Raw genomic sequence first — 14,904 nt, forward strand, 5'->3', positions numbered from 1 at the left:
ACACTGAAAACATTTCAGCAAGTTTTATATTTAATAATCAACAAACAACTAATAAAACAAGCAACTCTATGCACTTAATTTAAAGAAAGATTCAATTCTGTGGCATTTCCTTCCTTACAATGAAAAGTGTAGAAGCATAGAAAAGCATAGAAAAGTCACTGAAAAAAAACAAAAAAACATTGTGCGCTGCGCTTGCGTCAGACTGTTGCTGGCTGGACATGATTTAATAGTGAGTTATTAAAACCATGATAATCAAACACGGTTTTAATGATAATTCATTTTTAAACGATATTACTAACCTTCAGCACATTTTATCATGGTTATCAATAAAACCGGTTATCGTCCCATCCCTATTAGGAACAAATATATTAAGCAGTTTTCAAGAATGATAATAATAAGAAATGTTTCTTGCTGTAACAGTTCAGTCTAAGAAGACTAAACAAAATCTAAATCAGAGTTGAATCGTCAGACAGAGTCAACAATATGAAAAGAAACAGAGCTAGCCCTTTAGTCAAGCCAGCAACAATCTCTTGGGCTTGCCATATATGTCCACAAGGTAAACCAAACTATTCCCAAAATTACTGGACTGATTTCAACTCATTCCAAGGCGTGCAAATCCTATTTTGGATCAAGAATGAAAAGTGACACCAAAGCACTCCATATACCTCCTGTCTTGTTCTTTCACCAGCTCTCACTTGCCTAAACCTGAGGTTCAGGCTAAAGTTAGCAGACCCAGGCCGGTATATAAGACCCCAGATGAGGACTACGAAGATGTCAGTCATATCAGCGTGGTGTACACTTCCCCTCTTTTGACCAACTGCAAAAACTTTGAGAGATGGTGAGTGTTTTTTGTTTGTTTTTTTTTTACTTTTTTTTATTACACAAAAATAGTGTATAAACTTAGTTATTCATAATGAGATAGATAGATAGATAGATAGATAGATAGATAGATAGATAGATAGATAGATAGATAGATAGATAGATAGATAGATAGATAGATAGATAGATAGATAGATAGATAGATAGATAGATAGATAGATAGATTCTAACTTTTTTCACTCTGTGTATGTTTTTTCCTCTAGGCACCCAAGAAGGCCAAGAGGAGGCAGCAGGCAGAGGGCGGCAGCTCTAATGTCTTTTCCATGTTTGAGCAGAGCCAGATTCAGGAATACAAGGAGGTACATTTCTGCTAAACCTAATATAAGTCCAATACATTAACATTTATTTTGCATAAACTGTTATCCAAAGCTACGTTTATAAGAAAAAACTAAGAGGATAATTTTAACAGTCAAATCAATATTCATTAATGACACTCTCCAATGCTCATGTGTTTAAAAACCTTGAACATTAGTTATTCAGAAAGAGTTCAATTTTAGAACTATTCAACCACTGTAAGAAAGTACTCATTAAGTGTAGTATTGGTTTAATTTCCAGTAACCACTGGCATGAAAGTTAACAATACAACTTACAGTTCTATAACTATTGTAAGTAATAAGGAGGGATGGTAAACGATTAGTTGGGTCTGGCAACTGTAACCAATCCCCCCTCTTTAAATATCCCCAAAGTTTTGTTGTACATTCTGTGACCTTTTAAAATCTTAGAAAGACAAGTGGGCAGCAGCTGCCAAGATAGTTCAGGGTCTCAGATGTCATCTCAAGTTTCAGAGATGTTCTGCAGAAAAACATCATGACCTAATTGCCAGAAGGGAAACATTTCATAACTACAAAAATGTATTTTCTTTTGGGACCTATGAAGCAATTAGTAGTTAATTAACTGTCTTACCCTCTCTAAAACTAACAGGCTTTCACAATCATCGACCAGAACAGGGATGGTATTATCAGCAAGGATGATCTGAGAGATGTGCTGGCCTCTATGGGCCAGCTAAATGTGAAAAATGAGGAGCTGGAAGCCATGGTCAAAGAGGCTAGTGGCCCCATCAACTTCACTGTCTTCCTTACCATGTTTGGTGAGAAACTGAAGGGTGAGTCAAAATCTTTTCAGACTTTGTTTATCCTTGTAATCACACAATTTCTGTTGCTAATACTTTTGGTAACAAGAGGTTATAAAAATATGTAGATTCAAGTAGTACTGTATTAGAAAACACTGCCAACAGTAATAGAGTATCTAGTTATGCAAAATAATCAACTTTTTATGAAATTTCGCCATTTTCTTACACAAACATCGTTTACATTTTCTTCAGAAAATTTTGAAATATAGTTGTATATTTATTTTGTAGTGTAATTGTAGTATTGACATCTCAAATCAATCATTCACATCAAGTAGTCACAACATTTATTCATCCAACATTTCATTTAGGTGCCGATCCTGAGGATGTTATCGTGAGTGCTTTCAAAGTCCTGGACCCTGAGGCTACAGGCACTATCAAGAAGGAATTGTAAGTATCCTGACCTATTGTTGTTCACACTATAGAATGAATAAACAACTATGGTGAAAGCCCATACATTTTCAAGAATGTAACATTTTATTTTATTTTTTTAGCCTTGAGGAACTCCTGACCACCCAGTGTGACAGGTTTACTGCTGAGGAGGTTAGTTGTAGTTGGATTATATTAATTAGTGGTGTTTGCTAATTCAGGAATTACAATTACAATTTCTCATACTGTAAGCTTCATATGTAAGTATCCCAGACTATAAGTGATATGGCCATGAATCAAAATCAAATTCTAAATCTGTAGCTTTTTGAGAAGTAATTACTTTTTGCCTGGCAAGTGATAAACATGAAAAAATATCCCTTAGACATACATTTACACTACTGCCCTTGAGATATCAGTTTCTAAATCATTTTTATGCTACACTGATTTCTAATAAGGCAAATATCTTCTGTTTCATTCCTGCATTCTCCCAAATGCCTGTTCTGGGAGTATATTTGGTGAGCAGGTATGAAATTCCACAAAAAGGACATTGTTTTCTTGATTGATTGTTTTCTTCTAGATGAAAAATCTTTGGGCTGCCTTTCCTCCAGATGTGGCTGGCAACGTAGACTACAAAAACATCTGCTACGTCATCACACACGGAGAGGAGAAAGAGGAAGAATAATCTCAGTCCATCAACCATCTCTCTAACTCCTCTCATTATCACAACATCTTGTTACATTATCAGTCTCCCCATGGTCTATCTGTCCTCTCAGAGAAAGACATGTCTAAACTGGTGGTCTGTTAGAATTTGGGCTGTCTGAACATGAGTCATATGGAGATAATGTGATTATGAAATAATATAAATAAATAAAATAAATAATCTAAAATCATGAAATCACACCCTCTCCATTCTGTCTGCCAGTATTTCCCTTTATAAATGTATAAGCAGAGGAGATATTTAAAGAGATGGTGCATCTCTGTAACAGAGTGCCACCCTCTCTCTCAGTGTCTCCCGTTTCTTTTCATGGAGAGACAGAAATATTAAGAAGGAAAGACATTGAGCACTAAGAAAAGATGCAGAGGAAGACAAAGTGAGGATGAGTTTGTTTTTACTTTTACTCACTTGTTTACTCCTCCATTCCAAAGTCATCTTTTCTTGCATTTCCTTTCCTTTCTCTTTATTCAACTCGTTGTCGTCAAAACCACCTGTAACTCCAAGATAACACAAATAAAAGCACCTAAATCTTTCATACTCCTTTTGTCAATTCTTGTCGAGTTCCTGCCTCTGCAGCTGAACCAATAATAAATCTGTTGAAATTTATGAAATTCATCTTTACAATAAAGAGGTCATAAACTGCATTTTATTTTATTTTATTTTATTTTATTATGGTGTTACGCCACTACCATAACACAAAATATTCTCTTGGAAAACTTACTAAGCAATTAAAACCCACTTACGTCTTCAGCTGATATTATTCCAAGTTATGATACAGTTTTAAGACACTGGATTTACTCCAAACATCCGAATATCAGACTAACTTATGGTTATGTTTGATGAACACTCCCCCCCCCCCCCCCCAAGAAATTAACAATAAAAAACACAAATCAAAAACTAAAAAATATAAAATACCAGAGGTGGAAAGTAACGAATTACATTTACTGTAATTGAGTAGCTTTTTTGTGTACTAATACTTTTTAAAGTAATTTTTTAAATCTGTAATTTTACTTTTACTTAAGTATATTTTGTTTGAAGTATTGTACTTCGCTACATTTTAAAACACATTAATTACTGAGTAAAAAAAAATAAAAATAAATCGCTCCCTGGAAACTACGGCAGTAAATAATGGGCAGGAGGGCAAACTGGCGCTAAAATCACAAGAAAGATGCAGACGGACAAAACAGGCGTTAGTGGTGCAGACACCGCTGAAAACGAAACCCCGTCATATTCTGAAGTTGAACTCGAAGGAAATGAAGTGAACCCCTGGCCATATGTATGCTCTATTATGCACTTACGTTTTCATGCATATAAAAACGTACAACTTAGACGTATATTAAATCAAAATCACACAAAGAATGCCATCTTTTCCTCCAAAAATCATCATGAATATATACATACATATATATAACAGTTCAGTAAACAAGTTAATTAAGAGACTTGCGTTTTAGACACCATATTGCCTTTTTTAGCTCTATTTCTACAATAGAAAATAATTCCAAACACAACCACCAAAACACAGTTTTGCGTCTCTGAGCAACGTGACAGTGTTTCGTTCCTGAATGAATCAACCGTTTAAATGATTCGGTTCAATCGCAATGACTCACTTATTAACAGTGACTTGCTGACACATACTGGCCATTTTAATTTCACATTTAAAGTATCTTTTGATTTTTTTTAAATAATTAATTTCTTATCATTTCAAATGAGTATTCAACATACTTCTGCATAAAAAGATGAGTTTGTTGATACTGATTTGCCTGGTAACAGCCCAAATGTTTTATTATTCTAAATAACTGATTCCTTTAATTAAAAACAACTAGTTCGAGATTAATAGACCTATCCCAGGGGTGTCAAACTCAGTTCCTGGAGGGCCGTAGCCCTGCAGAGTTTAGTTCTAACCCTGCTCCAGCACACATATCATGTAGTTTTCAAATAAACCTAAATGATTAGATTAGCTGGATCAGGTGTGTTTAATTAGGGTTATATCTAAACTGTGCAGGACTGTGGCCCTCCAGGAACTGAGTTTGACACCCTTGGCCTGTCCCATTTTGACTCCCTCCCACTGTTAAAATGTAACTAAGTAATTTTTACTCTGAGTAAATTTTAAATGAGCTACTTTTTACTTTTACTTGAGTAGATTTTTGGTTGCACTTTATTTTACAGTACATGTACTAACATGTACTTATAGTGTACTTACAATGTATTTATCTAAGAAAGTTCTGGTAATACAAGGTAACTACATGGGGTAGGGTTAGGTTTAGTGGTAGGTTCAGGGTTAGTACCTAGTTATTACATAGTTATTGTAATTACTATAATAAGTACATAGTATGTACATGAGGAACAGGACTGTAAAATAAAGTGCTACCAGATTTTTAGACTGGTACTTTTACTTGTACTTAAGTAAAATTTCATTAATGTAATGGTACTTTTACTTGAGTAGAATATTTTTGTACTCTTTCCACCTCTGGTCTGAACATATAACTGATTTCACAGGTCTTATTTATTCTATCTACTGTATTGCTAATAATAATGCAACCATTTCCCCTGTATAAACAGATAGCTCATCACTGATCCTTTTCCTTATTGATAAATGAAACTCTGGGACAGTAAATGCTACTCCTATCTTGTTATCTGAACTCTTTGATGCATCTGTGTATATCTGAACATAACTGTAGTACTCATTAATATATGTCTGTACATTATATGAATTACATTCCTCACCCTTGTTTCTCTGTTCTAACAATGTAAAATCAACTATAGCATCTGGAAGTACCCAAGGTTTTATTACTGGTAATGGAACAGTAGGACTAACATTTAATTGATTAATTTTAAGTTCTGTGGCTTTCTGTATCACAGTCCATCCAAAACTTTTAGTTTTCCTCCTCTCTTTCTCCCAACATGGCTTTAACGTGTCTAGTGTAGGATGCTCTTGACTATGGCCTTGTAAATTAACCCAGTAATTCAATGATAGCTGTACCCTTCTCATTTCCAAAGACATTTCCCCCATTTCTACCTGTAGCGCTGTAATTGGAGTAGTTTTTATAGCTCTTGTACATAGTCTAAATACCTGATTCTGTATATTATCTAACTTTTTAAGAGATGTTTCTGCAGCTGATCCATAAACCACACACCCATAATCTAACACAGATCTAATCAATCCATTATACATGGCCTTTAATGCCATCCTATCTGCTCCCCACTCACTACCAACTAAACATCTCATTGTATTTATTATTTTCTTACATTTATTTATTATATTCTGAATATGCACCGCCCACGTAACTCTTTCATCAAACCATATCCCCAAAAACTTAAAATATTTAACTCTTTCCAGTTCTTGATTATATAATTTTAGTTTCACCTCACTTCCCACTTTCTTCCTTGTAAACAACATTATTTTTGTTTTATCAACTGAGAATTTAAAACCCCATTTATATGACCATTCTTCAACTATTGTAATAGCCTCCTGTAATTTTTTCCCAATAAAATCAATATTCCTTCCCCTTTTCCAGATTGCCCCATCATCAGCGAAGAGTGAGAGGCCCAGCCCATTATCCAAATCTTCAAACACATCATTTATCATAATGGAAAATAATAAAGGACTTATTATACTTCCTTGTGGAGTACCATTTTCAATTGTGAATTTTTCTGAATAACTGTTTCCTATTCTCACTTTTAGTGTTCTGTCTGATAAAAAATCCTTGATCCATCTAAACATTTGACCTTTGATACCTAACTTATACAGTTTAATTAACAACCCTTCTTTCCACATCATGTCATAAGCTTTCTCTATGTCGAAAAAGACAGCCACTACACTTTCTCTATTTATTTGTGCTTTTCTTATCTCATGTTCTAAACACACCGCCGGATCCATTGTATTTCTCCCTCTCCTAAAACCACTCTGATATTTGGATAAGAATTTATTCATTTCTACATGATACGTTAACCTTTCATTCACCATGTTTTCCATTATTTTACCAATATTAGATGTCAACGCAATAGGTCTATAATTTCCTGGATTTGTACTATCCTTCCCCAGTTTACGTATTGGTACTATCACCGCCTCCTTCCACCTTTGTGGTAATTTTCCTTCTTCCCATGATTTATTGTACACATTTAATAAAACTTCCTTAGATACTTCACTGAGATGTCTTAGCATTAAATAGCAAATCTGATCTATACCTGGAGCTGAATTCTTGGTTTTTCTAAGAGCTCGATTTAACTCTGCCTTTGTAAATATCATATTTAATTGTTCATTATTAAATTCCTCATTCTGCATTAAGTCTTTAAACTGTTCCAATGTCCTTTCCCTTCCTCTTTTACCCTCCTTACTACTATTATCTGATTTATGTATTTTAACAAAACTTTTTGCAAGCATTTCTGCTTTCTCTTCATCTTTTATTGCTATTGTATCACCATCTTTTAATACTGGATACCCAAATTCTCTTTTTATCCCATTCATTCTTTTTATCATATTCCATACTTGCCCAATTTCAGTTTCCCTTCTCACTGTGTTACAAAACCTCCTCCAATAGTCTTTTTTTGTATTTTTTACGATTCTCCTAACATTTGCTTGCATCTTTTTATATTCAATGAAGTTCTGAAAACTATGATTCTTTTTTAACATTTTAAAAGCTTTATTTCGAGATTTAATTACATATCACACTCTTTTGTCCACCATGGCACAATCTTCTTTTTTTTTCCTACCTCCCTTCCTTGGAATAGACTGACTTGCTGATATCAATATAGCATTACAAATATCATTATTAACCTCATCAATCCCTTCTTTAACTTTAATGTTTTTCATTTCTTGTTCACTTATACTCCTAAATTTCTCCCAATCTGCATTTTCAAAGAACCATTTGTCTACTCCTCTTGTATCACATTTTTCTAAACTTAGATTTACCTCAATTGTTATAGGGTAATGATCACTCCCTATAGTTGTTTCTCTAATCACCTCCCATACGCATATACCCGCTAGTGAACTTGACACAAGTGTAAGGTCAATAGCTGATTCTACTCCTGTTCTCACATTAACCCTTTGTTTCCCCACCATCATTTAAACATACTAATTCCTTTAACTCCATTAATTCTTCAATCACTATTCCGTTTCCATCATTGCAATTGTCCCATAGTGTGCTATGAGCATTAAAATCTCCGCAACATATAACTTTTCCTTCTAAGTGTACAATTAGTTCACCCAACACCTCTAGTGATAGTCTTTTACAAGGATTATAAAAATTTAGAATTTTAACATTTCCTTTTTCCCCTAAAATTTCTATTACTATAAACTCCAACATTATTCCTTTTCCTATAACACTATACTGTACTCCTTGTTTTACAAATATTATACACCCTCCCCCAATATCTTCCTCTCTATCTCTACGTACACAATCATACCCTTTAATATTAAAATCCAACACTGGCTTAAGCCAGGTTTCCTGTATGCATACGATTTCTGGTTTCTTTCTAAGCTCTTTTATAAAACCTTTAAACTCTTGACCATTCGCTAACAAGCTTCTTGCATTCCATTGCACAATATTCAAGTTGTCTTATCACCTGCACCTCCTGACTTCCCATCTCCTTCCAGTCTTTTATTGATGTTTTCCCAGGATATATTGTTTATACCCAAAAACTTTTCAGCTCCCTTCACAATTATTTTTATTTTCTCTGTTTTTTGTCTAACTTGGTCCGTGCAATTAATTACATATGCCACAAACAAAATTAGTCTATCCACTGTCAGTGTTGTACCACTTTCTTCTGTTCGCCCAATCTCTTGACTTGACATGTCTTTGTCAGTATCATCACTTCTCCTTTGCTCTTGTACCTTCTTTATTGCTTCTGCATGGCTTAGGTTATTTACAACTTTTACTTGCTCAATTTCCACGGCTCTCTTTCTTACGTTACATCCATTGTATGTTACCCGATGTTGCCCACCACAATTACAGCACTTGTCCTGTGCACTCTCTTCACAATTTTCAAATCTATGATCACCTCCACACTTAGGACATCTTTGTTTTCCTTTGCACACCGCTGCTATATGTCCATATCTTTGACATCTATAACAGCGGAGTGGGGGAGGAATATATGGCCTCACTACAAAACTCATGTACCCAATTTTGATTTTTTCTGGAAGCACAGAGTCCTGAAACTCCAAAAGAATTGACAAACTGTCAACTCTTTCCCCATTCATTGTTTTTTTGCAACCTTTTTATTCTACTTATTTCACCCCCAGAAATACTTTGTTTTAGTCTTTCTAGATCCTCCTCAACTGGAATGCCTGTTATTACTCCCTGTTTCAGCCGTTTTTCTCCCAAGATCTTTCTTTCATTCACTTTTTTCTTACATACATTCTCAATTTTTAGAGCTTTGTTTTTCTGCTCATCAGTTTTACATATCACCAACAGGCTTCTGTCTCTCAAAATCTTAGCCGTGTCCACTTCTCCTAACTTTTTCTTCAGTTCTCTAGACAATGCTACTGGACTTAGGTTAACATGTTCATCTTCCTTTCTAAATTTAAGAATTACTTTATATTGCTCTCTTTCAATCTTTTTCCAGACAACCCTACTCTCTTCCTCTGAGCTGTTTTCTTCTAATCCTCTTTTACTGGATTGGCTATACTCCAACCTCGTTTCATTTCGCCCACTCATTCTCTTTTCTTGTCCTTTCTTACTTACTAGATTCCAATCATCTGACTCCATTTCATCATCCTCATTTACCCCAGAAAACATCTCATTCCAGTCACAAACCAGTTTATGTCAACCGCCGTAAACTCCAAACACAATGCCGAAATCTCCGTCCAGCGTGTCCTCGTTATGTTCTCTCACTGCGTGTGATCGTCTTTGCAGTTTGCAGTTCGTTTCCCTATTTGCTCGTGCTGTGAATATTTGCAGCGTACGTGATGTGAAATCGACGAAGTTGTTTTCTGAATATGTAGTTGTTGTGGCGTTTGTTTGTGTTTTCAGAATTTGGAGGTGTTTTCTGAATATGTAGTTGTTGTGGCGTTTGTATGTGTTTTCAGAATTTGGAGGTGTTTTCTGAATATGTAGTTGTTGTGGCGGCGTTTGCATGTGTTTTCTGAATTTGAAGTTGTTTTCTGAATATGTAGTTGTTGTGGCGTTTGTATGTGTTGTGACCCTTCTCGGCCACTGTAGGGATACTTTGTTTTAAGGGATTGAGGATTATATAAGGTAAGGCGAAATAAGGAAGTGTTCAGAACACTTAGTTCTTGTTATACTGGGTAGTTTTACTGTCATTGTAATGTTCTATGAGGGTTGGGTTGATTTTGTGGGTGGGTTTGGTTTTGGTATTAGATGGCGTCGTGCTGACCTTACTACTTTTATGTTTGCTGAATCTTTGTTGATGTTATGTTATTTTAATATTTGTAATTCTTTTCTTTTCATTCTCCAATCACAGACTTTTGATAGATACTCTAATGGGTAGAGAGTTGAGATTTTTGATTTTGAACATCAAGGGCTTAAACCATCCAATTAAGAGAAACAGAGTTCTTGCACATCTCCGACAGCTCAAAGCAGAGGTTGCTTTCTTGTAAGAAACCCATTTACGCATCGCAAATCACAATCACCTCAATAATGGTTGGAAGGGGGCAGATTTTTCATTCTTCTTTCTAGGCAAGGGCAAGAGGTGTGGCTATTCTGATTAATGCGATGTACCCTTTGGGCCCCACCTGCCCAAATGGGTCTAAAGTGGGTTTGCACCCAGGATCCAGCCATGGATGCCAAGATGGGCTTTAAAAGGGATCTATATGGGTGTTATGTGGGATCTTAACTGGGCAATTCATGACAGATCCATTTGGGCCCCACCTGCTTAAAGGCCGTTTAAAATGGGCTTGCACCTGGGATCCACACGGGGGCCAGCCGTGGATGCCAAGATGGGTTTTAAGTGGGACCTGTAAGGGTCTTATTTGGGTCTTAACTGGGTAATTCAAGTCAGACCCATTTGGGCCCCACCTGCCTAAAGGGGTTAAAAGAGGGCTTGCACCAGGATTCAACCGTGAATGCCCCTATGGGCATAAAGTGGGCTCTGTAAGGATCTTATGTGGTCCTAACTGAGCAATTCATGCAAAGCCTATCTAAGCCCAACCATGCTAAATGGTTTAAGGAAACAATCTAAGAAAAACGAAGAATGAATATAAGTCCAAGATAAATACAAGACAGTTGACGCTTTGAACTGCAAGAAATATATTGTTAAATTGAACAACAAAAATTGTCTTTAAAAAAACTATTTAAATGTCACAACATACCGGTAAACAAATCAAAGATATATTTTTTAAAAATCTCTGAAGAAAAAAAACATCTCTCCAAAAAATACATTAATACAAAATACACTTATGGCGTCTGTGTGGTGGACGCTCCTTTTTCCGGCCATCCCCACTCAGCCCATAAATATGCCATGCAGGACCCATATATGTGTTCCCAGTTCAAACTCATGCCCACTTGGCTCATAAAAATTCTATGCAGGACCCATATATGCATTCCCAGTTCAAACCCATGCCCACTTGGACCATAAATATGCCATTCAAGACCCATATATGTGTTCCCAGATCAAACCCATGGCCACTTGGCCCATAAATATGCTATGCAGGACCCATATATGTGTTCTCAGTTCAACCCAATGCCCAATTGGCCCATGCCTGTCCTTTATGGGGCCCATGTAATCAGCTCATATGGGCCTCCTACGTGGGACTCATACTACAAAACCTATATGGGACCCACTGATTTCACCCAGCCAAAGCCCATGCCCACACAGTAACCATGGAACCCGTACTTAACCCCTCTGGGCCCCACATGTCATTGCTGGCTGGGTAGTGTTTTATTTTTATATTTGTTTATACATTTTTTTAATGATCCTGCTAAACAGACCTATTGTATTTGAAAATAAAACAGTTTATTTTTATAATATCTGTGTTTGTAATGTGTATCTTTGTTCTCATTTTTAATAACAAAGATAAAATAAAAACAAAGATTTCTATTTTTGCTCATGCACTTTGCCCTAAGTATCTGCCACACTTTTTCTCTGTTACCTTAAAATGCTTTATAATAGGGAAATTAGTTTGGCTGTGATGCTAAAACAAAATGCAAAATAGAAAAACCAATATTAGAAAGAATCGGGATAACCGGGATCTGCAATTGTGCCCTCGTAACGCCATTTCACCCATGCCACTCGGGAGGTCTGTGCACGCCACTGATTCTGATGAGCAACATTTTACATGTTTCTTTAATAAAAGTTTATAAAAAATCTAAAGATAAACAAAAAGGTTTTGTTTTTGTATAGAATTTTAAAATGAGCTCAAAATTTTAAGTAGCTACATAAATCACTCAACCTTTGACATTACTGTTATAGACAGTTAATGCATTCAAATGAGGACAACAACTCATATTTTGCAGAAAATTGAACTCTTCATACTCTTCATAATTCGATACAAAACATTGCTGAACTTTGACAAAAAGTATTTTTTTTTTAGATGTCAAAATAGTGATTTTCTAATGTCTAATTATAAATCCAACAAAATAAGGTGAAAATAACAAATGGAAAGGGCAAGTGAATATATGAATCTTTGACAAATTTTAACCATTGATTTGCAGAAGAGTTTCTGTGACGGTTACTGTGTTGGCAAGGTTACTTTGGAAATGTTATTTTACAGTTTACAGGTTAAGCTGTTTTGAATGTAATAATAGTGTAACTATTTCAAATGCTTTATTAAAGTAATGTAACAGATTACATTTGATTACTTTTTGATTACTTTTCTAAATTTAAACAATTTTCAACTGTTAATCATTTTGAAACATTTAAAGAAGGAAGGATTGACCTTACAGTATCAACACTGATTATTGGCAGACTTTCAAAAACCTTCATCACTTAAATTAAGATTATAATCATTTAATTTAAAACCACAGCCACCACAAATTCTGACTTTAGCATTATTTTGTTTTTTTTTACTTTGAGATTAAATTCAGTTTTAAATCCATAACAATAAAAACTCTGATAGCTATGATACTGTTTTTAAAATCAAATCTTTCCACAGCTATGACAGGAAACACTGCCATCTAACAATGCCTTGGGGAGGAAAAAACTGTTACTTTAAGCATATGCTTTTTTTATTTTTATAATTAAATTATGTAATTCCATCACATTTAACTAGTTACTTCCCAACACTGGTGTTAGGGAATAGAATATATGGGGAGTACAAACACTGATCTATATTTGCCACCCCTTCTTCTGCTTTTGCCCCCTCTTTGCCACCCCAAGTATAAAATCCTGGACACGCCCCTGGTAAGGTGTACATTTCAAACACCCAAAATGAAAGCAGTAAATTCGAATGTAATTACGAGACAAGACTGCTTAATCGTGTCTACTCCTGTTTATTTTGTGATCACAGAACAGTGCATACAGCGACCACTTTAGCTTTTATTCTAAAAGTTTTCACATTCAGTGAAATATTTGCATTCTCAAATGTTTCATTTGACATTTTTAATTTTTAGAAATGTCTATTTCATCACAGAACAAGTTTCCACTGAATCACGAGACCCTTTCCTGTGCTCTTTTCCCCCTTTATCCCATCCCCCACCCCTCCCTTGCCGGCGCCATCACTCTTCGTCATTCAGCTGTCATTTCCTGGTGATTTTTAGTGTCATTATATTCAGGTAAGAACCTAATAATTTCATACGATATTTTCAAATATGATTGTATGATTATGTTTTCAAATCGTAATGTTTAACAAACATCTTCTCAGTTAAAGGGTTAGTTCTTCGAAAAATGAAAATTATGTCATTAATTACTCATTGTTTGCCTGGTGCTCGTGTTCTCGATGTTTCTGCGCAGATACCCGCGATCCTGAAGGCCGACGATAGCCCCAGAGCGTTCGTGCTTCACGCCGGGGTTAACGACACCACGCTGCGGCAGACGGAGACGCTGAAGAGGGACTTCAGCAGCTTGATCGAGACGGTTCGCAGCACGAAGCCCGCGGCGACGATCGTCGTGTCAGGACCACTGCCCACGTATCGACGAGGACACGAAAGGTTCAGTAGACTTTTTGCTTTAAATGAATTGTTGTTGTCATGGTGTAAAGAACAGAAACTGCTATTTGTTAATAACTGGAATCTTTTCTGGGAGCGTCCTAGGCTGTTTCGCGCTGATGGATTACACCCCAGCAGAATCGGAGCGGAGCTGCTCTCTGACAACATCTCCAGGACACTACGCTCCTTGTGACTAGTAAGACAATTCTCAGATAACTATTATGATGAGTTTTGTTCCACCCGCTTAAATGATAAAAGTACTTGCGCTGTAAAAACTATTAAGACTGTGTCTGTTCCCCGAATAGTGAGGTCAAAATATAATGTAGGATCTAGAAAAATCCTATCGTAATTAAACCAGAAAAATATAAAGTAAATGAACGAAAACAATTTTTAAAGTTTGGGCTCATAAATATTAAATCACTCACACCCAAAGCAGTTATTGTAAATGGAATTATCACAGATAATAGTTTTGATGTACTCTGCTTGACTGAAACCTGGCTAAAACCAAATGATTATTTTGGTCTAAATGAGTCGACTACTGTTATAAGCATGAGCCCCGTCAGACTGGTCGTGGTGGAGGTGTTGCAACAATATATAGTGATATTCTCAAAGTTACCAAGAAAACAGGATACAGGTTTAACTCTTTTGAAATACTTCTGCTAAATGTTACACTGTCAGACATGCAAAAGAAATCTAATGTATCTCTTGCTCTGGCTACTGTGTATAGACCACCAGGGCCATATACAGAATTCCTAAAAGAATTTGCAGATTTCCTC

The 14,904-nt window shown here is 35.7% G+C and overlaps 1 protein-coding gene across 1 annotated transcript; it reads left to right on the forward strand.

Annotated features, from left to right (window-relative positions):
* Positions 1-696: 696 nt before the first annotated feature.
* Positions 697-3,477, forward strand: mylpfb (myosin light chain, phosphorylatable, fast skeletal muscle b). Its single transcript, XM_059530661.1, has 6 exons — positions 697-838; positions 1,083-1,178; positions 1,801-1,981; positions 2,317-2,395; positions 2,500-2,548; positions 2,952-3,477. The coding sequence occupies exons 1-6, from the start codon at positions 836-838 to the stop codon at positions 3,054-3,056; spliced, it is 513 nt and encodes a 170-aa protein (XP_059386644.1). The 5' UTR covers positions 697-835; the 3' UTR covers positions 3,057-3,477.
* The last annotated feature ends 11,427 nt before the right edge of the window (positions 3,478-14,904 follow it).

Source organism: Carassius carassius, chromosome 39, assembly GCF_963082965.1.
Source record: "Carassius carassius chromosome 39, fCarCar2.1, whole genome shotgun sequence".
NCBI classification, from domain to species: Eukaryota; Metazoa; Chordata; class Actinopteri; order Cypriniformes; family Cyprinidae; genus Carassius; species Carassius carassius.

Bases quoted from the DNA above. Each gene is read 5' to 3' on its own strand.
- mylpfb (XM_059530661.1), top strand. The intron at 1,982-2,316 runs GTGAGTCAAAAT...CATTTCATTTAG, and splicing joins GTTTGGTGAGAAACTGAAGG to GTGCCGATCCTGAGGATGTT. The intron at 2,396-2,499 runs GTAAGTATCCTG...TTATTTTTTTAG, and splicing joins GGCACTATCAAGAAGGAATT to CCTTGAGGAACTCCTGACCA.